Below are 26,495 nucleotides of genomic sequence, written 5' to 3' on the forward strand. Positions count from 1 at the left end.
CTAGGCAATAGAAAGTACTGTGATATGAATGTGTTTCTCAGCAAAGCTCACATGGACAAGCTTCATAAATCACAGTTCATACCTGAATTTTATTGTGTCCCAGGAAGAGTTTCTCCAGTTTCATCAAAGGCTGTAAATGGGTCAATTGGCGCAATCTGTTTTCTTCTAGATGGAGTACCAGTAGCGAGTTTGGTTTAGCGAAGGCAGTATCAGTAATTGCTTTGATGCGGTTGTGGTCCAGGACCAGTTCCTGAAGCTTGTGGAGCCCTTCAAGTCCTTCAACTTGGCTGATTTCATTTCCTGAAATAAGATCAAATGTCGGCGTTTGCATCTTATAGCATCTGGCGATGGGAGGCGGCAAACTGAATCCCGCACCCGGGCGTGATACTTGATTCCTCCCTCCCTTTCCCTTCTCCCGTTCAGTCTTCTGCTAAATCCTGGTCGGTTTGCGATCAGTCGGTGGTATTTATTGAGCGCTTACTATGTGCAGAGCACTGTTCTAAGTGCTTGGGAGTCTACAGTTCAGAGTTGATAGACATATTGCTACCAACAAGACAGACGAGCCGTGAGCCTGACGGAGAGGTGAATAAATGATATTCCAAGTGCAGAGGCAACAGAGAAGGGAGTGGGAGAAGAGGAAATGAGGGCTTACTCATCCTCCCGCACCCTCCGCACCCCAGAACATTTCCCCCTTCCTCTCCTTTCAAATGGTCACCACTCTGGTCCAGTCCTGGTTTAATTATGTATGCGTGTGTGTCGGTGTGTATATGTGTTTCACATTCATCAGCGGCGTGCATGGGTCCAATGTTGGGTACACAGAGCCATTCTGACTTTATCCTAAGTGTTTACCCCGGTTATCCTTCTTTCTGATCTTGGAGTCCTCTATTCTGATAACTCTCAGAAACTTTGCTAAACCGGGCCGTTCATCTGCTATCCAATAGAAAATGTTTGCGGATCACATCAAGTGAAGAAGAACGCGGTCGCGTTACTCGAGTGTTTCCCACTTACCCTGGAGAAAGAGGGACTTTAAATTCCTAAGCCTGCTAAGCTGCAGTTGGGTCAAACTGCTAATCCCGTTGTAGCCTAAATGAAGAACTTCTAAGTTTTGCATCATTGAAGGCAGATTTTCACCGACCCCCGTATCCCTGAAATGATCGAGAATGAGCCCGTGGTTGTAATTCCAAATAAAAACACATTCACAGTTTCACTCCCCACCCTAACCTCCACCCAAGCACACCCGCTCACCCAAAAACTCACACAGTAGTTCTAGGTACATTTCTGGCCCCCTTCCTTGCCCACCACCCTCCCACTTCCAAGTGCTTGTTCCCAGACTTCCCCACCTTCCCCATCCACTCAGGGCACTGGAGAGCAAGGCGGCAGAATCAGTGGCCGGTATCTGCGTGGAGGGCCGGGACCAGGATGGCCGGACTGGAGATGGAAGGAAGTTTTTTTGGGGTTTTGTTTTTTTGCGATATCTGTTAAGTGCTTACTCTGTTCCAGGCACTGTTCTAAGTGCGGGGGCAGACACAGGGGAACCAGGTCGGACACAGTCCCTGTCCCACATGGGGCTCGCAGTCTTAATCCCCATTTGACAGATGAGGCGACTGAGGCCCAGAGATTTGCCCACGGTCGCCCAGCGGCCAAGTGGCGGAGCCGGGATCAGAACGCGGGTCCTTCTGACTTCCAGGTCCAGGCGCTAACCATTAGGTCACGCTGCTTCTCTAGAGGCTGAGATACGGAGAGGCAGATGGGCTAGAGGTGAAGGAGGAGGAGGAGGAAGTCGGGAGAAAGAGAGTCCAGCATCCAGGGGAAGGACAGAAGTAAACACAATCTGTCGTTGCCTTTCTTCCTGCCCTGCAGAGCCCTGGAATGGCTGGATTCCTCCTCCGCCATGTTTTCTGGTCACTAGGGCTGGGTGGAGGAGACATACAGAGGGGCCCCAGAAACAGTCATACTGGAAGGGCCCGAGAGAGCCAACAGCCAAGACAGGATAGCTAAGGGAGTGCCACAGTAGTGCTTTTTAAAGCAATGCCCAACTCCAGGGGACACAGCGTGGCCCAGTGGATAGAGCATGGGCCTGGGAGATGGAAGCTTGTCTGCTGTGTGGCCTTGCGCGACCCTCTTTCCTCCTCTGTGCCTCAGTTATCTCATCTATAAAATTAAGACAGTGAGCCCCTTGTGGGACAGGGACTGTGTCCAATCCAATTTGCTTGCATCCATCCCAGTGCTTAGGACAGTGCCTAGCACACAGTAAGGGTTTAACAGCTACCATAATTATCACTATTATTAGAGAAGCAGCGTGGCTCAGTGGAAAGAGCCCGGGCTTGAAAGTCAGGGGTCATGGGTTCTAATCCCGGCTCCGCTACTTGTCAGCTGTGTGGCTTTGGGCAAGTCACTTCACTTCTCCGGGCCTCAGTGACCTCATCTGTAAAATGGGGATTAAAACCGTGAGCCTCAGGTGGGACAATCTGATCACCCTGTATCCCCCCAGCGCTTAGAACAGTGCTTTGCACATAGTAAGCGCTTAACAAATACCACCATTATTATTATTATTATTAAACAGCTCCACTGTTCCTCCCCACCCCTCACAAACCCAAGTAATAATAATAATTATAATAATTAAGCAGCGTGGCTTCGTGGAAAGAGCCCGGGCTTGGGAGTCAGAGGAGATGGGTTCTAATCCCAGCTCCGCCACTTGTCTGCTGTGTGAGCTTGGGCAAACCACTTAACTTCTTTGTGCCCCGGTTACCTCATCCGTATAATGGGGATTGAGACTGTGAGCCTCACATGGGACAACCTGATTACGTTATAATCTACCTCTGCTCTTAGAACAGTGCTTGGCACATAGTAAGTGCTTAACAAATACCATTATTATTATTATTATTAATAATAATGAACACCAGCCCCGGAAGCCAACAGTCCAGAAGCATTCCCTCACACTTTTTCTCTCAGCCAGTCTTGGGCCCAGTAGTTGACAGCTTCCGTCCTCTTTGGGAAGAAAAGCAGCCCGGACCGTTTCTCTTTAATAATAAAAATAATAATAATGTTGGTATTTGTTAAGCGCTTACTATGCACAGGGCACTGTTCTAAGCGCTGGGGGAGATACAGGGTAATCAGGTCGTCCCACGTGAGGCTCACAGTCTTAATTCCCATTTTACAGATGAGGTAACTGAGGGACAGAGAAGTGAAGTGACTCGCCCACAGTCACCCAGCTGACAAGTGGCAGAGCTGGGATTCGAACCCCTGACCTCTGACTCCCAAGCGTGGGCTCTTTCCACTGAGCCATGCTGCTTCTCGTACTTGAGGCAGACCCAGGGCTGGGCACGCCGGCCCTCTCTTCAATTTCTCCACCCGAGAAACGGTACCTGCTTCCTCGAGAAGGTCCATGCTGCCCGTAACCGCTCGAGGTCACTTTCTGGTTGAGTAGCTGCCTGCTCGTCAGGTGGCTCAGGGACTTGGGCCTGGGCATTATTGACTCGATGTGATTGTAGTTGAGGCATAGGACCTGTCAAAACCAGATGCCGGAAAATGAATTCATCCAAAGGTCAGTCAGTCTGTCAGTAGCATTTATTGAGCACTTACTGTGTGCGGAACATTGCGCTAAGCTCTTGGGAGAGTACAGTGGAACAATATAACAGAAACATTCCCTGCCTACGACAGGCTTACAGTCTAGAGGGATGTGCACATATACTCTTAGACCGTAAGCTCCTCGTGGACAGGTATTGTGTCTACCAATAATATTGTATCGGGCTCTTTCAAGTGTCCAGTACAGTGCTCTGCAAACAGAAAGCGATCAATTAATACCACCGATGGATTGATGAGTACCTCTACCGGTCCTTGACAACGGGTGGGAGCCGAGTGTGTGTGTTGATGAGTGAAATTTGAAATTGAAATTTTATATCAATATAAAATGTATAGAAGTGTAAGATTTCTGACTATAATGTAAAAACGGTCGCTTATCAAACAATTGTTTCGACAGAGAAGCAGAATGGCCTAGTGGTAAAAGCAAACAAGCCTGGGAGTCAGAAGATACTGGTTTCTAATCCCAACTCTGCCAGGTATCTGCTGTGTGACCTTAGGCAAGTCACTTAACTTCCGGGGGACTCATTTCCCTCATCTGTAAAATGGGGATTAAGACTGGGAGCCCTTGTGGGACATCGACTTTGTCCAACCTGGTGATACTGTAATCTATCCCAGTGATTAGAACGGTGCCTGGCACAAAATGAGCGCTAAATTATATATATGTATATACATGTGTGTGTATAAAGAAGCACATATATATGTATATATATATATATAAGCATATAGAAAGTATATAGAAAAGCAGTGTGGCTCAGTGGAAAGAGCCAGGGCTCGGGAGTCAGAGTTCATGGGTTCGAATCCCGGCTCTGCCACTTGTCAGTTGTGTGACTGTGGGCAAATCACTTAACTTCTCTGTGCCTCAGTTCCCTCATCTGCAAAACGGGGATCAGCTGTGAGTCTTACGTGGGACAGCCTGGTTACCCTGTATCTACCCCAGCGCTTAGAACAGTGCTTTACGCATAGTAAGCGCTTAACAAATACCAACGTTATTATAAATATATATATATATATATATAAAACCACCCAGATAGTTCTTGATTATATTTTGCTACTAACTCTGAACTAACATAATGTTATAAGTGTAGAGGGAATGAAACGGCTTTGTAAGGCTAGACCGATTCATGATTACTTTTATGTTACAAACCACTTTTTATCTTCTCAAAAGAATTTTTAATTACTTCTCTATATAAAGATAGCATTTGCCACCACAAAACAGGCCACCGCAAACAAGGGTGACGGTAAAAGTCACCTTCACGTTAGGCAGGAAGACTAAGCCGCTGAAAGAGGTGAGGTTGTTGTTCTGCAGATTCACACTGCTCACGTTTCTAAACTGATCGACCGGAATCAGATCCACAGTCCTGAATTAAGAAATGCAATCCCGGTTAGTGTTTTTCAAGGCCATTCAAATCTAGAAAAGTGCCCCTCGGGTATCTATCTTTGTCTACGGAGCCTTGCAGGGAACACAGACGTTCAGAAGGGTTGCCCAACCTGCTCAAAGCGAACCAGCGATGAGTGTTAATGCGGGATTTTGAGATCAGACGCCTGGCCCAGCTTCCTTCCTCTCATCACTGGGCAGTCGGCTACTCTTTGGGGAACCCAGCCATCTTTAGGGGCCCCCTGACTGTCGCCCACCTCTTACCTCCACTGTGCTGCAGATCTAGGGGTATGAACGTGTGTACGTGCGTGTGTTTGTGTGTTCAAATGCACTAGGGCTTACACCGCCCCGAGCTCACCAGAGTCTTAGAGCCGCCATGTTCCCATTAGTTGTGCTTGTGAAAAATGAGCATAGACTAACCTCGCTAGTGTTTCTGTCTACCTGCAGGTTATCACACTGAGCTATTTTCTGCTGTTGCAGCTTAGTGGTGTCGCTGAGATTCCTCCCCAGTCCCCGTCCCCCCGCCTCCCCGTGCCCACCCACCTTGCCGTCGATCCAGCCTGGCCACACTCCACTTCCTTCCCTAGCAGAGCTGCTGAATCCCAGTCATGCCCTGGGCTCCTCCTCAGAGCCCCAGTTTGGTTCCAGGAAACTAGCACGGACCATCCATGGAATCCCCCCCACCCCCAGCCTAATAGGTGAGGGGCAGATGGACATCCCCGAGTATCTAAACTGAGGACTCCTTATTTAATGGGAGGGGGAGTAAGTCCGAATGTTTTATCTGGAAAACAACGCCCGAGCATATCTAGGACAGTCCAACCTGATGGTAGATGCGGTCCAGTTCAGCTCTTGTATGTGGCTGAAATTTAAATGTCCTTGTCTCGCAGCGATCATGTCCGAAGTCAGTCGGCCCCCAAACAAATCTTTTGCACTGTCCACTTCCGGCTGTTCCTGTAGAGTGAAGTTTCAAAACTTCTGTTTTCTCTGATGGGCGAATAGTTTACACTGTAACCATCATGACCTGACTATTTGGCACTGGCACCATCAGAAGGCATTTATTACACTTCACCCACATCATCAACTATCAGACATTTAGAACGGGAATTGAGGGAATTATAAATCCCCAAAGAATCTGCTAAACCACACACCCTGCTAACGTTCTCTCGGGTGTAATTATTTCCAAAAAATGGCTGCCATTTCCATTACCATTCTTCTGCCCTAGGACCCTCATACCCTCAAGCAGGGTCTAATGTTTCAATACTGGTCCTCTGGAGTAAGTTCTTTCATCCAGTGAAATTACATTCGCAGCGTGGCCTAGTGGATAGAGCATGGGCCTGGGAGTCAGAAGGACCTGGGCTCTCATCCCAGCTCCGCCACTTGTCTGCTGTGTGACCTTGGACAAGTCACATCACTTCCCTGGGCCTCAGTTCCCTCTGCAAAATGAGGATTAAGACTGTGAGCCATATGAGCGACAGGGGCTGTGTTCAACCTGATCCACCGGGCACATAGTAAGCATTTAACAAATACCACATTGTTTTTATCAGTTATTATTGACCAAAGGCACTACCAGGAAGCATCAGACACTGAGGATGGCAGGGGAATGAATAAAAACAGTTTGGTTCATTTTCTCCATTGCTGCCTGTTTTTGTTCCGGGAGTGAATTCAGCTGAGGGACACTGAGGCAGATATCGGTCGTCTCCTGGCATGACCAGTTAGCCCTAGGAGCCGTCCGGCCCTCAAATCTGTCGCTAACATCCCGTGAGCTGTCACATCTCACTCAGCAGTGCTCAGGGTAGTGTCACCTACTGGCTCAGGCAGTGGCAGAAAAGTTAAAAAGCAACTTACTACTGTGATTCCATCCAAAGCCTTCAGCTCCGGGAGGTGGAAGATTACAAAGAGACGGTAGTTTTCTTGATTCCAGGAAATTAGGTTTCCATACATGTCCAAAATGACCAGATTGCATAAGCCCTAGTAAAAAATAAAAACGTTTTGAAATCATTCAGCCGCTCCTCTATCCCGAGGAATTCCAAGAGCTGCCCATGTGGGAAGCCGGATTCCCTCCGAACCGTCATTTTGCCCAAGCTCACCTAACTCTACCTCATCTCCAGCCTTTCCACCCTCATCACCTTGGTCATGTCGATCCCCCAGCCAGTTTGTAAAATGGTCCTTGAGGAACTGCATAATTGGACAGCTGAGTAGGAGAAGGTAAAACCTAATAATAATGACCGTGGTATTTATTAAGCGCTTACTGTGTGCTCACATGAGGTTCACAGTCTTAACCCCCATCTCACAGATGAGGGAACTGAGGCCCAGGGAATTAAAGTGACTTGCCCAAGGTCACCCGGCAGACAAGTGGCGGAGTTGGGATTAGAACCCAGTTCCCTCTGATTCCCAGGCCTGTTCTCTATCCATTAGGCCATGCTGCTTCTTAGTGCCCTCTCTTCTTCAACAGGAAGAGCCATCTTTACCTTCAGGTAGTAGATCTCCTGATTAGTGGCAATAAAATTATTGCTTATGTAAAGTTCAATGAGTGTATGAACTTTTTGCAGGCCGATCAATGAAGTGATTCTGTTGTTCTCTAGGGAGAGGTAATGAAGGTGAAGCAAGTGATCAAAAACATGTCTCTCCACGCTGGTGAGGTGATTGTTATTTATACTGAGTCGCGTCAGTCTGGTCAGTTTTGAAATGCCTAGAGAATATAGAAACGGAGGAGAATAATCAGACAGCAGAATCACCCAGTTGACCCGGAGGGTAGAATGCCGGTCTGGGCCTGGCAGGATGGAGGCATCGCTGGAGGCAGGTCCTTCACTGGAGGCCCTGGTGGGGGGAGGGAGACCATTAACTTAATATTAATTAATTATATTATTATTAATAAGAGCAAAATAATAATGGGAAGCGTGAACTCAATTGATTTCTTGATTTATTTGCTTTCCAGGAATTTATAGCTCAAGTTTGCATTCTATAGCCGACTACTGGAATGAGCTGCTACGGATGTACCAGTAGATCGAATTTCACTTATATTTTCAGTACTAAAATAGTAAAGATTTGCTTATTCTTATCATCACAGTTTTTAACAGTTTGACAGGTGAATCTAATAGGCACGAGGTGTACTGGTCAACCCTTTAAACTGAAGAGCTAACTTCACAGAAAAAAATACTACCGGGAAATAGAGAGCAATAAAATATCCGGAAGCGTTTTCAACTCTGGATTCCTCACTGTAATTGCAAACATTTTCATTTCTACAATCTGAATCCCTTGAAAGCGCCGAGTGTTCCCCACCTCTAGACTGTGAGTTTGTTGTGAGCAGGGAATGTGTCTGTTTACTGTTATATTGTACCCTCCCAAGCGCTTCTTACAGTGCTCTGCACACAGTGAGCGCTCAATAAATACTCTTGAATGACGGACGGACGGACCTTCCAGCTTCGTGATGCAGTTTCCATCTAATATGAGTTCTTCCAAATGGCTACAAGATTCCAGGCCCTCAATCTTAGAGAGGCTGTTGTTACTAAAGGACGCCCACCGCAATTGCTCCAGTTTCTCCAGATTAGTGATCCTGAAGAGATGCTGTCCATCCAGGTCTAAGGACGTTATCTGGAAGAAAAACATCACCCCTCACATTAGCTGGGCAAAAGGATAAGGATAATAATAACGGCAATTCTTATTACTGTTTTTATGAAGCGCTTACTCTGTGCCAACCTCTGTGCTAAGCTCTGGGGTGGATACCTGATAATCATCAGCTTAGGCACAGTCTCCGTCCCACATGGGGCTCGCGTGGGGCTCTAAGGAGGGAGAGAGAGAACAGGTATTGAATCCCCATTTTACAGATGAGGAAACTGAGGCCCCAGGGATAGTAATAATAATAATTATGGTATTTGTTAAGCACTTACTGTGTGCCAGGCACTGTACTAAGCACTTGGGGGGATATATGCTCATCGGGTTGGACACAGTCCCTATCTCACGTGGAGCTCACAGTCTTGGTCCCCATTTTATGGGTGAGGTAACTGAGGCACAGAGAAGTTAAGTGACTTCCCCAAGGTCACGGCAATCAAGTTGAGGAGCTGGGACGAGACCCCGTGACCTTCTGACTCCCAGGCCCCTGCTGTATTCACTACACTATGAGTAAAATGACTTGCTCAAGGTCACGCAGCAGGCAAGTGGCAGAGCCGGGATGAGAACTCAGGTCTCCTGACTCCCAACCCTGTGCTCTTTCCACTGCTCCGTGCTGCTTTACTCCACCCAATTAAATCTATTGATTTGGGGGTAATATCTGTAGCTCTCTGACACGGGGGTCACTTTTTTCTCATGAGCGTGGGGAAATTTGGGGTGAAGGGCCCGAAGCGGGACTGGAAAAGAAATGAGGATTGCCCTAGAAACAGGTGGGGCCAAGGAGGGGAGAGCTTGTGACGATGGAAGGAGACAGTCTGGCCCCATGGAAAGAGCACGGGTCTGGGGGGGTCAGGAGACCCGTACCGTGTGAACTTGGGAAAGTCATTTAACATCTTGGGGCCTCAGTTTCCTCATCTGTTAAATGGGTATAAGATCCCTGCTCTCCCTTCTCTCTTAGTTTGATTGCGAGCCCCATGTCAGAAAGGGATGTGCCTGATCCGATTATCGCGTATCTTCCGGCCGTCGGCACAGCGTGTGGCACACCTCAGTCCTGAATGAGTGCTCTAAACATGGGTCAAATCTCAGTCGATTGATCAATGGTATTTACCGGGCACTTACTGTGGGCAGAGCACGGTACTAAGCGCTTGGGAGAGGACAGTACAATAGAGTCGGTAGAGATGATCCCTGCTCTCAAAGAGCTTAGAACTTCGGAGCCATGATGAGAGGCTCTGGGGAAATAGAGTCGAGGGAGAGCCAGTCAATCAATCCTATTTATTAAACACTTACTTTTTTATGGTATTTGTTAAGCGCTTCCTATCTGCCAGGCAATGTTCTAAGCACTGAGGTAAATACAAGTTAATCAAGGTGGACGCATTCATGTCCCACATGGGGCTCACAATCTTCATCCCCATTATACGGGGTCCTAAGGACTGTACTTGGGAGAGTAAAGCCCAACAGTATAACACACAGATTCCCTTTCCACAACGAGATTACAGTCGAAAGGGGGAGACAGACATGAATATAAATAAATTACACATATGGACACAAGTGCCGTTGGGCCGGTGAGGGTGGGGGCGGTTGTTGAATAAAGGGAACAAGACAGGCCAAGGCGGAAGGGAGAGGGGAAAAAGGAAACAGAGGCTTAGTCAGGGAAGGCCTCTTAGAGGAGCCAGGATGAGAGATCCTGGGGGAACGAAGGGCGAAGGAGTCTGGGATAAGCAATATCGTGGAGGCCAGGCAGACGTAGACACTCAAGGACGTCAGAAGGGTCAACAGAGGACAAAGTTGTTAAGTAGTCTGAGGACCAAGACAAGACTATTTCACTGAGTTTAAATTCTCTCTTTTTCATAGGCATAGTGAAGAGCAAACTAAGGTGACTAGGAAATGTCAAGGGAGTCCGCGGGTTAAATAATATCATAATAGACCAGAACACTTTCCAACAAGTGTTTCCGCCGTGGATTTAATGAATCCGACAAAGCCCATTTATCCCTCAAGGGCGGCTCCACCACAGCCTGAAATTTGTCTGAGTTTATAGCCGGGGGTTGGGCTCTTTCCAAATAATCGTCATTAATGAAACAAGTATTTATTTATGTAGCTTTTATTTTTACATAAACTAAGACCCTGTTCTGGAGGCTTTCAAAAAGTGCTAGATAATTATGGTGTCCAGCAACTGGAATAGGAATATATAAGTTCAGATTTTCTGTCTGCAGGGATATTGTTTGCTTTGGGGTCATGAAGCCGGGTGGGAGTCAATAAGATGGAATGCTGATAACAGGTATTTCTCTCGAAAGACATCTTGACAATTTCCCTCAAAGGGCAGAGAGACTTGCCCCTAGAAGAGAACAGGGGCGTCAACGTCCATTTTTGGCTATCCCTTGCTTCCTGAAGCTGAGCAAACAGAAAAACGTTTTTAGCCTTTCATTCCAGGAAGATGACCATGATGTATACATTATGAATAACTTTGTTCTCAAATAGTTTCACAACAACAGGTAGTCAAAGCAGTCAATCAGTGCAATTTGGGAAAGATCAGAGAAATAATGGGGGACCTGATATTTGACCTTCCTGTTTTCTTGTTACCTAGAAGAGTATTATAAGATATATCACATAAGAAAAAAAAATGTGGCTTAGTGGATACGGCATGGGGTTGTTAGGAAGATCTGGTTTCTATCTAATCCCAGCTCTGCTACTCGTCTGCTGTGTAAGTTTGGGCAAGTCACTCAACTTCTCTGGGCCTCAGTTTACTTCATCTCTAAAATGGGGATTAAATCCTCTCAATCAGTCATATTTATTGAGAACTTGCTGTGCACAGAGCACTGTACTAAGAACTTGGGAGAGTATAATGTAACAGTTGGTAGAAACGTCCCCTGGCCACAGCGAGCTCCCTCCTACTTAGACTGGGAGCCCCATTTGGGAGAGGGACTGTGTCCAACCTGATTTTCTTTTATCTGTCTCAGTGCTTAGAACAGTGCTTGACACATAGTGTTTAACCAGTACCATAATTACAATTAAGTATTATTAACAAGTACCATAAAAAAATGAGAATTCTATACCAAAGATCAGCTCCTGATATAGATTGCTGAGCACGGGCATATTTGTGAGAGGCGTCTTACCTTAGACATCCAGTTCTCACTGGGCTGTACACATGGCCCCATCTCGGTTAGGATTTTAGCAGCAGGCCATATGCTAAGAACACGGGGTCTCGCCTCCTGAGTCCCAGAATGTTGCAGAAGGGTGGCCTGATAAAAGCAATAGCGACAAAGACAGCGACATTAAGAATCCTGCCCAGCCACAATTAAGCTTTTTGTTTGAAGGAACGTTGATTAGTGAAGTAAAAATGCCATAAAAATGCCAATGTTTCCACATCAGTGCCTGTCATTTTTATGGCTGTTCCCTGCAGGTGATTCGCTAGGCATTTTCCAGGATCAGTTTATCACTTTTTATGTGACAAAATCCTATCTTTTCTGTATCTTAGGTAGAGCCAAAAATTGAAAGGGAATTTTTTAGCCTCCATTTCTTAAATTCCAACTATTATCTGCAAGGTGCCCCAGAACCCTGGCAGTGCCATTATTAATAAGCATTTAAAAGAGTTGGTTGAAGTTAGGTATCCCCCTGAACCTGGTCCTTGGGAGTGAATAGCTTCTCTGTGGGGTTAGAGCTCTGCAACTATCAGCTTTGGGGGCCTCACCCACCCGAACCCCACGATTCTAAGAGGTTTCCGTGTTGTCTCTGGCTGACACAGGGATCGCAACTGTCTTAAGGGTTTCCTTCCTGCTCTGAAATACAGAGCTCAGTATAATTTGGTTCTGGCCTCATGAGACCACCTACAGAGAGGCCGAAGGTCTCGATTTTGGATGATCTGGCTGTCCAACCCCAAACCATAAAGTAGGACCGTCCTGCTTTGAGTCAGTCACTGGTATTTATTAAGCACTTACTGTGTGAAGAGCACTGAACTAAGCACTTGGGAACGTACGAGTGCTTAATAGAGACAATTATTCTTCCTCCTTCAAAGCTTCACTGAAGGTATATCTCCTCCAAGAGGTCTTCCCTAAGCCCCCCTCTTTTCTTCTCCCACTCCCTTCTGTATCACCGTGACTTGCTCCCTTTATTCATCCCCCCTCCCAGCCCCACAGCAGTCCATATCTGTCATTTATTTATTTAAGAGAAGCAGCGTGGCTCAGTGGAAAGAGCACGGGCTTTGGAGTCAGAGGTCATGGGTTCGAATCCCGCCTCTGCCACTAGTCACTTCTCTGTGCCTCAGTGACCTCATCTGTAAATTGGGGATTAAGACTGTGAGCCCCTCGTGGGACAACCTGATTCCCCTGTGTCTACCCCAGCGCTTAGAACAGTGCTCGGCGCGTAGTAAGCGCTTAACAGATACCAACATTATTATTTATTTATGTCTGTCTCCCCTCTAGACTGTGAGCTCCTTGTGGGCAGGGAATGTGTGTTTATTGTTGTATTGTACTCTCCCAGGCGTTTAGCATAGTTCTTTGCACACAGTAAGTTCTCAATAAATACGATTGAATGAATACAATATAACTATATAACAGACACACTGCCTGCCCACAAGGAGCTTTCACCTGGGGTGGGGTGAGAGAACTCCCTCGTCCCGGGACTGGGGGCAGCGGTGCCCTGCAAGAAGAAGGAATACGGGAGAGATCGCCTGGTTTTCTCCTTCTTCTCCTTCTGGTTGGCAGCAGCAACCCCTGCATCTGAACCTTCTCTGAACCGGGCTTTCCTGGAGTCTTCTGACCCTGCTAAAGTAAAGGACTTTCGGCTACAGAGCGGGGGAAAGTGGTCTCTGTCTTTCTTTATGCTTCTTACCTTTACGCTTCCTCTAATAATAATTATGGTATTTGTTAAGCACTTACTATGTGCCAGGCACTGGGGTGGATACAAACAAATCGAGTTGGACACGGTCCCTGTCCCACGTGGGGCTCACGGTCTTAATCCCCGTTTTACATTGAGGTAACAGGCACAGAGAAGGAAAGTGACTTGCTCGAGGTCCCACAGCAGACAGGTTGTGAAGCCGGGATTAGAACCCATGACTTTCTGACTCCCAGGTTCATGCTCTATCCCCTATGCCATGCTGCTTCCCCGTGCTGCTTACAGCAAGACTGTAGGCTCACTGTGAGCAAGGAATATACCTGTTTATTGTTGTATTCTCCCAAGCGCTGAGTACAGTGCTCTCTGCACATAATAAGTGCTCGATAAATATGGTTGACTGACTGACCAGCTGCTCACGCTGGACTCCCCTGCCACCCCAGAAAGTGGAACTTCGGGGCATCGCACTGGCTAAATCTCCTTTCAATCCTGCCTGTGTAGGACTCAGTGGTCACCCTACCAGTGACCCCTCTGAGGATGCTTTGGAGAGGAGATTTCAAAAAGGGAGTGATTTTTCAGTTCAGTCGCTCTAGTCCTCTCTCAGATTTTCTGGCCACCACCGAGGGTGCGCACCCACCCCGTGGGCCTTCTCTGCGACCCGGGGCACCCGGAAACACGCCGCAGCAGCAGCCAACCTGAGTAATCACGGTTCCGGCAATGAAGTGAGCAGCGTTGGCAGCCTCTTCCTCAGTAACCGGCTGTCCGTCTAAATGGGTCAGGGCCTTTAATCGGCCGATGACACTGAGCCGCAGGGAGGCTGGCTTGGGAAACAAAAACAGCAACGTGACTTCATTAGCCCAGGACACGGCGGCGGATTATGGATTCGAGAGGACATTTTGTTCCTTTACGGTAAATGAGCAGCTTTCGGAGCAATGGCGGCACGTAAAGCTCCCTATGTTTTAAAACTACAGAAATCGCTCCATCCTGTCACCCTTGGGGTTTGCGCTGCGCTTATGTTTTGTCTGGAATGCTGATGGCAGCTAGGGAATACGCATCGACCTCTGGAGCCCGCTGGGCTGGCCGTGTCACGGGATCAGAAGAATTCGCCGGTGCTCCCAGGCCAAGTGTCCGAAGGGCAACTGGTACAGGCGTGGGTTTGCCTTACCGCGGTGTCCGGAAAGAACAGAGCCCTCCTGGACCAGGAGAAGTGAGTGTAGCCCAAATTAAGCCTCCTGTGCAGTTGATAAATTCTAAAAATTACTGCCAAGCAGCTCTAATAATAATTGTGGCATTTGTTAAGCATTTACTATGTGCCAGGCACTATACTGAGCCCTGGGGAACATATAAGATAATAGGGTTGGACACAATCCCTGTCCCATATAGGGCTCACAATCTTCATCCCCATTTTAGAGATGAGGTAACTGAGGCCCAGAGAAGTGAAATGACTTGCCCAAGATCATACAGCAGACAAGCTTGCTGTGGGCAGGGAGTGTGTCTGTTTATTGTTGTACTGTACTCTCCCAAGCACTTAGTACAGTGCCCTGCACACAGTGAGTACTCAATAAATACGACAATGAATGAATGAAATGGCGGAGCCAGCTTTAGAACCCAGGTCCTCTGACACCCAGGCCCGGGCTTTTGCCTCTAGGCCACGACTCGGGGACCTTCCCAGCGTTTAGTAGAGTGCTTTGGGCACAGTAGGCACTTAATGAATACTAGAACCACCACTTCTAGGCAAAGTAAAGCTTCAGTGGCTACTCTGGCGCTAAAAACCCCGAGCGGGAAGAGCTAATGTTCAGTGCTCGGGGCCTTGCAGCCGGGTGAGGCAGTTAGGAGGTCGATGATTGCTCATTGTGGCCAGCGGCCGGGAGATGACCCGGATCCAGAGGGAAATACCCTCCATCCTCCTGGGCCAACAAGGAGGAAGGTGGAGGGCCCTGATAGGGAAGGGAAGGGAGGCTGTGGCAGCCCTGGGCCACCCGCAGCTTTTCTTTGGCTAGCGGAGGTTGGAGGGGGAACGGACACATACCTTTTGCCACGGATTGTGACTAATGTCCAGATTGAGAAGGTTCGGAGTGTGTTTTTGCAAAGTATTTATTTCTTCTCCAGATTTTTTCAGTTGATTCCAGCTCAAGTCCAAGTGCTTCAGTTTGCTCAGGCCTCGAAATCCTTCCAGGGTTATGACGTGGTTGTGGCTTACATCCAGATATTCCAGGTTGTACTGCAACACACACGTAGGACCAGGAAACACCCTTAGGCCTCAGTGGATGGTCTCTGTTTGGTATTTGGTATTACCAAACATGGTAATGATATGGTATTTAAGTGTTTACTATGTGCCAGGCACTGAATTAAGTGCTGCTGAAGGTACGACCTAATCAGCCCCACATGGGGCTCCCGGCGTCAGTCTCCATTTTACAGACGAGGTAACTGAGGCCCAGTGAGGTCAGGTGACTTGCTCCAGGTCACACAGCAGACAAGTGGCAGAGCCGGAATTAGAACCCAGGTCCTTCTGACTCCCAGGCCCTTGCTCTGTCCACTGGGCCACGCTGCTTCTCTGGATTTGGAGATTTGAGAAGCAACAAGTCCACATTCATCCGGTCCACACACCCTTCATGATTTTTCTAGTCTCTAGCCATGGATACAGGTACCAGAAAGATTTTATGACAGAAGATGGGACGTTCTGATGAAGAGGGTGTGTCCAAGGAGTCGTAACGGGAAGGAAACGACTCGACAGCGTTTGAAGATGTTTGAAGGCGTTCCTTCCCAAGACCGGTGTCCTAGTTCTTGAGAAGCAGCGTGGCCTAGTGAAAAGACAACTGGCCTAGGAGTTAGAAGATCTGCGTCCTAAACCCGGCCCCATCACTTATCTGCTGTGTAACGTTGGGCAAATCACTTCACTTCTCTGGGCCTCAGTTATTTCATCTGTAAAATTGGGGTTAAGATTGTAAGCCCCACGTGGGGCATGGATTGTGTCCCAACCTCATTAGCTTATATCTACCCCAGCGCTTAGTACAGTGCCTGGCACATAGTAAACATTTCACAGATACCCTAAAAAAATGTGGAATCAGCAAAGGAGGTCTTTGACTATTCACATGAGGTTCTGTGCCCGTTCAAAGATCTGTGACAGAAAAGCAGGGTCCCAGTGTACATCCTTGTGCCCCACTGCCCCCCATCTGCCACCCACCAACTGCCCAGCCCCGATTACGACCCAGTTCTGTCAGCGACAGAAACAGCAGCCTCATAAATACTGCTGTACCGTCTGTGTGACCGGTTTAGATGAAGATAAATTCTGTGCAAAACTGAACTATGCAATTCTTTTAGTGATAGGTTTTTTACTCCTTAGAATACTAATAACTGTGGTATTTGTTAAATACTTACTTTGGGCCAAACACTCTACTAAGCACTAAACTCTAGATAATCAGGTCCCACATAGGGACCTGAGTCTAAGTAAGAGAGAACAGGTGTTGAATATCCATTTTGCAGATGAGGGAACCGAGTCACAGAGAAGTGAAGTGAAGTGATTTGCCCAAGGTCACACAGTAAGTTAGTGGTGGAGTCAGGGTTAGAACCCAGGTTCTCTGACTCCCAGGCCTGGGCTCTTTCTACTAGGCCACGCTGCTTCCTTATGAAACTGAAATCCCCCATCGGGTAAATGATGGGGAAGATTTGATCAACACAGTTGGGCAGGACAGAATGGTAGGAATGGTATGCTCTGTATCTTTAACAGAAAGGAAAAATTCAACTCACTAAAGTCTCATTTTCCAAACAGAAATTCACTGGACCCAGTTTCTGCTGAATTAAGAGAAATGAAGATGTCATTGCAGCCTAACTGCAAGGACATGTTATCAGCAGACTAAATTTAAATCCAAGTTCTAAATGCTCAGTAACTTTGCAACTTACCAACAGAATTTAGGATATTGTACTTTTCTCTGATTCAGGCACTCTGACCTCGAATGAAGATCTAAAACTGCCTAGCGTTCGCTCATTACGCAACGAGCCAATTTATTTTTTGAAAAGAAACTAACTCCCAGAGGAGTATGTCTTACCAGATGGTACACATCATCTAAACATGTAAATTCGTTAAAACTGATGATGAGTTTTTGAAGCCCTGTCAATCTGGAGAGGTCCCTCAGTCTGTTGAGACTATTTCCATGTAAGTTCAGACTCTGAAGCAAAAAAATAAGAAAATCAAAATTTTAGAAAATCAAATTTCATGCTGTTTAGGTTTGTCTGGAAAATTAAAGCATTGGTTTCTAGGAAATAGGTTATAAGGAAATAGTCTGTAAGTACCCCAGCTCCCCAATTTATTAGTGATTCTAATAAAAGAAAAATAATCCTTTTAAATAATGTCATTGACTTACCACAGACCGATGAAATTCATTTATTCAGTCAAAAGCTCAGAGAGAGAGCGAGAGAGAGAAAGAGAGCGAGAGAAAGAGAGAGAGCGCTATATTTTTAATAGTAGACATGAAATTGTGAGCCCTGTGTGGGACCGGGGACTGTGTTAGATCTGAGCAGCATGGTTTAGGGGGCAGAGCACGGGCCTGGGAGTCAGAAGGACCTGGGTTCTAATCCCAGCTCTGTCACTTGCCTGCTGTGTCCCTTCACTTCTCTGTGACTCAGTTACCTTCTCTGGAAAATGGGGATTAAAACTTTCAGCACTATGTGGGACAGGGACTGTGTCCAACCCAATTACTTCGTATCTACCCCAGCACTCAGTACAGTGCCTGGCACATAGTAAGCACTTAACAAATACCACAATAACGATGATGATGACGATGATTATTATATTTAAGTACTTACTATGTGTCGGGTGCCGTTGTAAATGCAAGTTAAATAGGTGGACACAGTCTCTGTCCCACATGGGACTCAATCTAAATAGGAGAGCATCGCAATTTTACAGCTGGGGAAACTGAAGCACAGAGAAGTTAAACGACTTACTCAGGGCCACACAACAAGCAATATGTAGAGCCAGGATTAAAACTCAGGTCCTTTGACTCCCAGGCCCGAGCTCTTTCCTCTAGATTATACTGCTTCTCGTCTCTACCCCAGCTCTAAGCACAGTACTTAATCGATACTATTATTAGTGATTAATAAAAATTAGGGATTTATAAAAATATGATGATTAGCCCCTACGAAGAGGAAGAGCACCTTGTCCCCAAGTCCTGCCAGGTTAGGGTCTTTTAATGGGGTCTGAGAAAACCATGACAAGCCCGGCTCTTCGATTTCTTTAAATCTCCCTAAATTACTGTGATTCGAGTGGAGGATCACAGTCAACTTGTAGTTTCGGATTGTTCCCGGCACCAGGCTAATAATAGTAAAAATGCTGCGCTGCCTTGCTCCCCAGTCCATCAAACTACCCGTAAGAAACAGGCCACACTCACCACTATCTGACTGTCAGCGTTCATCTTGACCGTGGAAAGAACTGTTTTGTCGTCCAGACTCATGAGTTTTAATCCGGGCTTCCTTTTAGGCTCCATGTTGATAATTTCCTCATCAAGTTTCAAATCATGGGGCAAGAGCAATTCTGAAAATTTTTTGGTTGCTTCGACAGTAATATTACTGAATATAGAAAATAAGCACGCCTTGACCTAAACAGAGGCATTTAATCCAAACAGGTTGAAACGTTCACTTACACTGATCACTTCAACTTTATGAAACTAGTCTTAAAGGATGTTGAGATTTCAAGAAGAAAACCCCTTTTCTGGTCAAACAACAAAGCAGAGGTTTTTTTACTCCGGCGGGATAATATTTCTCATCGTGTAAGGGCGCTCGAAGGGGTGGTCAATCTACCCAATCTACCTAAAACTTCAAGGATGGAAAGTTGAGTTTTTGGTTCACTTTATTCCCTTTTACTTCCAATAGTCCATTTGTAGAAAGAATGTGGAAAGACTGAATTCTTACCATCGTAGTGTACTCGAATTCAACCACGTATTCCGGTAAGACCAGGTCGTGATCAAAGACGAACCACGTGCGCTGGCGAAGGCTGCAGTCACAGTTCCTCTGTTCCTCTGAAGAACACGAGTCTAAGGGAAAAAAGCCCCATCGGAGCAACTCAACACTCGCATTTTTCTTGCCGAATGCTTAGACGGTCCAAGCGCCCCGATCTCTGATGTCCCCAAGGTTCTCTTTCACACAAAATTCTCCAAATTTGGGGAAGGGGGTTTACATAGAAACACCAAGCACTGTGAGGGAAGAAGGACCAAATGGGGATACCTTTGGTAGCAGAACTTTGGAAATGCTTCTCAGGCTTGAACACTGAATTTGCCATTGGATAATTGACTTGACTGATGGGATCCTGCTCGCAGGCTTGGACGCTGTGTCCGAGAAAGGCCTTTGTAATGATTAGTTTGCCTAAATGTAGAAAAAGACTGATGTTTTACCAAGAATTCAATCTATCAATCAATCAAATCAGTGGCATTTGAGTGCTTGATGTGTGCAGAAGCCAGTACTAAGTGTTCTCATTCAGTTCATTCAATAGTATTTATTGAGCGCTTACTATGTGCAGAGCACTGTACTAGACGCTTGGAATGTACAGTTCGGCAACAGATAGAGACAATCCCTGGCCAGTGAGGGACTCACAGTCTAAACGGGGGGAGACGGACGGCAAAGCAAAACAGAACAAAACAAAAACAAGACATCAAGATAAATAGAATCAAGGAAATATACACCTCGTTAACAAAATAAATAGGGTAATAAGTAATATATACAAATGAGCACAGTGCTGAGGGTAGGGGAAAGGGGAAGACCGGGGGGGGGGGGGACCAGAGGGAAAGGGGGCTCAGTCTGGGCTCAGTTCTGTAGTTTGTGGGCAGGGATGTGTCTGTTTATCGTTGTATTGTACTCTCTTAAGCGCTTAGTTGAGTGCTCTGCACACAGGAAGTGCCCAATAAATAGGATTGAATGAGTGAATGAGTGACAAGTCACTTACCTTCTCTGAACCTCTGTTACCTCCTCTTTTAAATAGGGTAAGATCCCTGCTCTCCCCCCGATTTAGCCTGTGAGTCCCATGTGGACCGGGGACCCTGTCCGATCTGATTTTTAAGCCAGAGTGAACACTTTGCAAGTATCATTATTATTTTTATTTGGTCACCATCTGTGACCAGGTGATAGGATATGACTGTCACCGGGGACATTCCGACCCTTGGCGGGCTTACAGGTGAGCTATTAGCACATGGAAAGAGAGTTCCAGGGTTGGCACAAGAGGTGTAGACTACAGGGCCATGGCCATATTTTCTGAGACCTGTAGAAGGGAGGGTTGGGGGGGCAGGGATTGGGGCAGTCTGACAGGGAGAAAGTCTTCTAATAATAATGATACTACTAATAATAACGGTATTTATCAAGCACTTACTATTTGTCAAGCAGTGTTCTAAGCGCTGGGGCAGATACATGCCAATCAGGTTGGACACAGTCCCTGTCCCACATGGGGCTCACAGTCTTAAAACCTATTTTACAGATGAGTTGACTGAGGCCCAGAGAGGGTAAGTGACTTGCCTGAGGTCACAGAGCAGACAAGTGGTGGAACCGGAATCAGAACCCAGGTCCTCCTGACTCCCAGGCCCATGCTCTTTCCACTAGGCCACATGTTGGGCTCCCCATTCCACTGACCCAACAAAAATCACAGAATTTATTAAAAACTATGTGTCAAGCCCTGTGCTAAGCAGGGCGATCAGATTGGTCACAGTCCCCAGCTCACAAAGGACCTACAGTCTACAAGGGAGGGAGAGTGGTTATCTGGACCCTATTTTACAGATGAGGAAAATGAGGGCCAGAGAGGGTAAGTGACCTTCCCAAGGTCACCCACGGGCCAGGGGTATAGCTGGGACTAGAGCAGGTGAAAAAAATGAAGCCCCACTCAGATGCTACCATTTGGAACCGCGCATTCGCAGGGCAGTCCGAGGGTTTGGAGCTTCTGATCGGCCATGTTACCGTGCATGAGCACTTCCAGATCTATGGGGTTTCCCTTGCCCGCCTTGGCTTGCTGCAGAAAGAACTCCATTCGGGGACGTTCGCACAGGCTCAGACTGTTGGCAAGAACAACGGCTTCTTGTTTGCTGGACAGCTGCGGGGGCGAAAACAAGGCCTGAGCCACTGCACCTGGGCACAGTATCCACGGGCTCGTTCCATCGGGAGCACGGTATCGGCACGGCGTAGCGGATAGAGCCCAGACCCGAGAGTCAGAAGGTCATGGGCTCTAATCCCATCTTTGCCACTTGTCTGCTGTGTGACCTTGAGGAGTCAGTTCACTTCTCTGGGCCTCAGTTCCCTCATCTATAAAATGGGGATTGAGACCGTGAGCCCCATGTGGGACAGGAACTTGTCCAACCTGATTTGCTTGTATCCACCCCGGCGCATAGTACAGTGGAACATAGCAAGGACTTAATACCTAAATTATTATTATTATGAAAAAGGGAGTGAGAGGGGGAGGGAGAGATTGCAGAAGGACTCCCTGCAGTGGTGTTTTCTTTTGCTTTTAAATGGTATTTATTAAATGCTTACTATGTGCCCGGCACTAAGCACTGGGGCAAATACAAGCTCATCAGGGTGGACACAGTGCATGTCCCACATGGGGCTCACAATCTTAATCCCCATTTTCCAGATGAGGTAACCAGGGCACAGAGAAGATAGGTGACTTGCCCAAGGTTACAGAGCAGACAAGTGGCAGAGTCAGGAGTCAGGACCAGGGTCCTTCCAACTCTGGGGCCCATGCTCTATCCACTAGGCCACACTGCTTCTCACCATTTCCCTGTGAGGGGAGTGCACAGGGTGGCAATTCAAACCAGCATTTTTAGTGGAACAGAAAAGGGGGCAGTCAAAGGAACCTGAAGTCAATTTAGTTCCAATCAGGTTGCCAGATTTCCCAAGCAAGGAAAGGCTGCCGGGACTCCATAGGATGGGTCTTCCAGCCCGGCTCCGAAGACCCACCCTGTTTCCCTGACCGATCGGGCCGCCGTCCTCAGAGGGATGAGGCTGAGGAAGCGGGTGACTTCCCCTGGCCCCCTGCTCCAAGAGCCGGCCCGTCCTGTCAGGCGCCACAGTAGTCGCTGCACAACCAGGTTGAAAGGCCTAGCGGGGGAACTGGCATTCTGCAGTCACCTGGGATTACCTCATTTGTTCCGCTTTCCGGAAATCCATTTTCAAGGATGTGGAGCAGGGTTTTTTCCTCCAGTGGGATCTCTGGGTCGAAAACATAAAAAAGGCAGTCCAGCATCTTTCTGCAGTTCCTGGGGAGAGATAGAGACAGAAGTACCTCAGGAAGCAGGATTAAGGGGCTTGCGGGCAGGACTCCATCCTTACAGGAGGCTGACTCCAAGAGGCAGCCATCCCTTCTGCTGTAGAACTGGTTGGCCCCATAAACTCTGTCACACCACGTTCTCAGCACTGGTGTCCACACAGCTGAATGGGGGACTGGGGTCTGTAAGGCTGAGACCCTCACAGAGGGTAGACCGGTGGAATTAATTCCACCGAATTAATAGGATCAACCGATGGATCAATTGATTCGATGTTCTACCCTTAAACTACCGTTCCACACAACTGACGGCCCCTCATCACCTACCTGGTGGGGCTCTGGGTCACGTTGGGCTCTGGCTCCCCTGGAGCTGGCCCCGGGGCCACCGGAGCTAGCCCCGGCCGGGGCTACGGTGGGGGTGGGCAGGAGCGGTCACACATCCGAGTGACCGGAAGCCCGGCCGGTTGCCACGTCCCCTGACTGTCTGGCTTGACTGTGGCTCCAATGCCAAGAGGGGCAGGACCTACTGGGTCTGTCAGAGCTGGGCCAATTGCCTGGATTGGCTGCACCTTAACAGGGTGTCCAGATGTGGGCTGTAGTCACCGTATCTTATCTGAAACACCTGCCCCAAGCCCTGATCTGCAACACTGGTCTGATGTTTGTGGGCTTGATATGTCACCTTATTCACTCCTAGTGAGAACTCTGGCCTCTTAAGTTTGATAGGGGCCAGACTTTCTTTTTCTTCCTTTATCTCCCCTTTCCCCTCTTCCCTTGCCTTTTCCCCTTCCCTTTTACGCTCTCTCTTCCTCCCCTCTCTCTCTCTCCCCATCTCTCTCTCCTCATATCTCTCTTCCCCTTGTCACAGATAACAGTGCCAGGTAGAGGGAGGAGTCTGCTGACTGTTAAGCCCCCACTGCCCCCCTCCCTGACTAAGCTAAGAGAGCACAGGAGGGAAGGGCCCCCACCCTCCATGCCCCGGGTGCAGCTTTTGACTTTGCATCAGGTAGGAGGGAGGTACAGGCTCAGGCTTTTGGGATCAGTCAGACTCACTGGCTTTTGGCAGCCACTTCCACACCTCTGTGGGAGGCATGTCTGCCCTGGCACAGCTGCTGGGCACCACTGGGCAGGCTCTGTGGGGGAGGTTCAGGAAAACAGCGAGTCTGGCAGGCTTCTTTACACTGCAACTGACTGTCAATGAGCTTCCCTCTGACTGCAAGACGTGCTACTCCTATTCCATAATACCACTGATTAATTACTCTGATAGATGTCCAAATGCAAAGAGAAGAACCTTGGGACAGTGCCCATGGACCCTCCCCCTACCCAGTCCTTCCCAGAGCAGCCCCAGAGACAGGCCCCGATGCAAGTTGAATTTAGGAAAGAAAAGGGAATTTGTATTTGTGATAAAATCAAACCGTTGCAAATACACGAGTCATAAAATGTGCCTTCTTACTCTGAATCGTTTGCGAAGTCATTGTCCAAAAACACCTGGAATTTTTCTTCAAATTTCAGTCTCAGAACTTGGTTGTGCATTTTAATTATGCGATTTATTTTCACACCTGTGATGCCATATGCTCTGAAGTCCCACGCACAGAAACGTGACAGAACTAATTCATGGCAAGAATTAAACCTGTGTGGAAAACAGATTATCTCCCATGAGAACACATGAAGCATAGCCAGTATTTTTCTCCTTTATGAAACAAAGAAAGCCAGAATACAGGGTCGAAGTTATATACCACTGGAGACAGGGAGGTGAGGATGATGTGGTTTCTGGTTGATTTTAAATTTAAAATCTTTCCCTTTTCAGAGAAAGAGATACTGGGTTCGGAAAACAAACAAACAAACAAGAAACACTTCCTCTCACTCCAGATATTCTTCCAGCTTGGAACTGGGTGATCCACCAGACGACACCCCTCCTCGTCTTCAAAGCCCTCCTAAAATCTTAGCTCCTCTGAGGAGCCTTCCCTGATTGATTCCAAACACCCCAGATGTTTCAGACCAGCACCCACCCTTAGCATTTACTTAACCCTGGCTGCTCAAACTGAAGAGAGGAATAAAAACAGGAAAAGTTGAAAATGTAAATAATGAACTTGATCCTTCCATATTTGAAAAGACCTACAGGTTGAGGAACACAGGGTTTTGGGAAACAAAGGTGCTGAAGTCTAGAATGTGATGGATGTGTGTGTATGTGTGTGCATATATGCGCACACATCTGTGACACCTTCAGCAATCCCACAGGACTGAGCTTACATAGTAAGCACTCAATAAATACTATTGAAAGAAAAGAAAGAAAGAATGTCCTAAAATAAAATGGGCGAACCATTCTCAATGAGAGAACAGAAAAAGAAAGAAATGAGAGAACAGACAATTAGCTACAATGAGGAAACCACGGTGCTTTATTTGATTTATTTTCTTTTGTTTTGTTTTGTTTTTTTCTAAGGAACTGCAGAAAGACTACTCTGATAGAAAACCTTTGTCTTGGGTTCCCAGTGCTATCCTTGTACTTTTCAATATCTTCTTGCTCAAATGCAACATCCTTGGCTTTTGAAAGAAGGATTAATCGAAGAAATGACAGCATTTAAATAAAACTCCAAGAGCCTCTGAGCACATAGCAACCTGAAGCACTTCAACAGAAATCTCCTAACACAAGTGAAAGGCACAGCTGAGGTGGCTGGGCTTGGGGGGGGGGGCACTCCAGTAGAAAATAGTCCTTGAAACACTGCCAACTTTTATTTGATTTTCACCCCCACCAAGTTCCAAGGTTACTCATACTGAAACCACGGAAACAACGGCAAATGTTGGCTAACTTGGAGCAAAGCCTCCGAGAATTTGCTTTGCCTCCAAGCTCATTCAAGGGGCTGCTGGTCGTTTCACTTTTACGTTCCCTCTCATTCGCTGACCTGCTAATTTTGAACAGCGGTACCCCTGTGTCCATTAAGAGGACATGCCTGGATCCCAACAATCCTATTTAGAGCAAAGTTAAACATCCAGACCTAAGTATCCATTATGAAAGGAGAAAATCTGGGAAGCGATTTTCCCGCTACCCAGAGAGAGGCATTGTTAAAGAGATTTTCTTTGTGTGCCTGAGAATTGGCATGCACTTCCAATGATATCTGGAATGTTCATATCTGTGCTCGGAAATTGAGAGTCGTCGATAAGTGCACAGATGTTCTAAGTGCGAGTACACACAAAAGGAAGCCTTTGAAAAGAAGCCTCATGAAGGCTTTGAAATCTTCAGGGGAAAAAAAAAATTCTAAAGACTTGAGAGTAATCATAAACCAATTACTTTTGTTATGTGATTTCAATTCTAAGTGAAACAGAATGTAAAAACTTGTCAGTTCAAGAACAGATTCTTTTCCTGCGGCCAATTAGATTGTCCCGTAAGCCTAAGGAATAACAATAGAACACTTCAAAATAACATTATGTCGTGTATAAATAGATATATGTATACACACTCACACATATATATATGGTATTTGTTAAGCGCTTACTATGTGTCTGTCACTGTACTAAGCGATGGGTGGATACAAGCAAATCAGGGTGAACACAGTCCCTGTCCCACGTGGGGCTCACAGTCTCAGTCCTCATTTTACAGATGAGGTAACTGAGGCCCAGAGAAGTGAAGTGACTTGCCCAAGGTCACAGAGCAGACAAGTGGCAGAGCAGGGATTAGAACCCATTTCCTTTTTAACTCCCAGGCCCATTGCCGTGCAACAATGGGATGTGCGAGAGAGTGACCTTGGGATGCCAGTGATATAGGAAAGGGTCAACCAGAGGAGTAGGGAGCCTAGGATTCTGGGGGCACAGGGGGCCGGAGAGAGGGAAGGAAATGGAGGTTGGTGGCGTTGGGGTGGCTGGGGGGAGGGGGTGGGCAGAGGGAAG

General features: G+C 47.2%; 1 protein-coding gene across 5 annotated transcripts in view; it reads right to left on the reverse strand.

Annotated features, from left to right (window-relative positions):
- The window catches only part of LRRC9 (leucine rich repeat containing 9), a 51,573-nt gene that overhangs the window by 9,575 nt on the left and 15,503 nt on the right, over positions 1 to 26,495 (reverse strand). For all 5 annotated transcript variants that reach the window (XM_029079312.2, XM_029079311.2, XM_029079310.2 and 2 more), the window contains 18 exons: positions 24,067 to 24,243; positions 22,494 to 22,611; positions 21,317 to 21,449; positions 19,604 to 19,741; positions 19,292 to 19,413; positions 18,772 to 18,978; positions 17,434 to 17,553; positions 15,417 to 15,608; positions 14,083 to 14,208; positions 11,674 to 11,799; positions 8,371 to 8,548; positions 7,426 to 7,646; positions 6,803 to 6,925; positions 5,778 to 5,908; positions 4,832 to 4,940; positions 3,366 to 3,505; positions 1,009 to 1,145; positions 83 to 300 (listed from right to left, as the gene is read on the reverse strand). In XM_029079312.2, the coding sequence (XP_028935145.1) occupies positions 83 to 300; positions 1,009 to 1,145; positions 3,366 to 3,505; positions 4,832 to 4,940; positions 5,778 to 5,908; positions 6,803 to 6,925; positions 7,426 to 7,646; positions 8,371 to 8,548; positions 11,674 to 11,799; positions 14,083 to 14,208; positions 15,417 to 15,608; positions 17,434 to 17,553; positions 18,772 to 18,978; positions 19,292 to 19,413; positions 19,604 to 19,741; positions 21,317 to 21,449; positions 22,494 to 22,611; positions 24,067 to 24,243 (2,716 nt within the window). The remainder of the gene's footprint in view (positions 1 to 82; positions 301 to 1,008; positions 1,146 to 3,365; positions 3,506 to 4,831; positions 4,941 to 5,777; positions 5,909 to 6,802; positions 6,926 to 7,425; positions 7,647 to 8,370; positions 8,549 to 11,673; positions 11,800 to 14,082; positions 14,209 to 15,416; positions 15,609 to 17,433; positions 17,554 to 18,771; positions 18,979 to 19,291; positions 19,414 to 19,603; positions 19,742 to 21,316; positions 21,450 to 22,493; positions 22,612 to 24,066; positions 24,244 to 26,495) is intronic.

The sequence above is a fragment of the Ornithorhynchus anatinus genome, chromosome 14 (genome assembly GCF_004115215.2).
Source record: "Ornithorhynchus anatinus isolate Pmale09 chromosome 14, mOrnAna1.pri.v4, whole genome shotgun sequence".
In the NCBI taxonomy this organism is placed as follows: Eukaryota; Metazoa; Chordata; class Mammalia; order Monotremata; family Ornithorhynchidae; genus Ornithorhynchus; species Ornithorhynchus anatinus.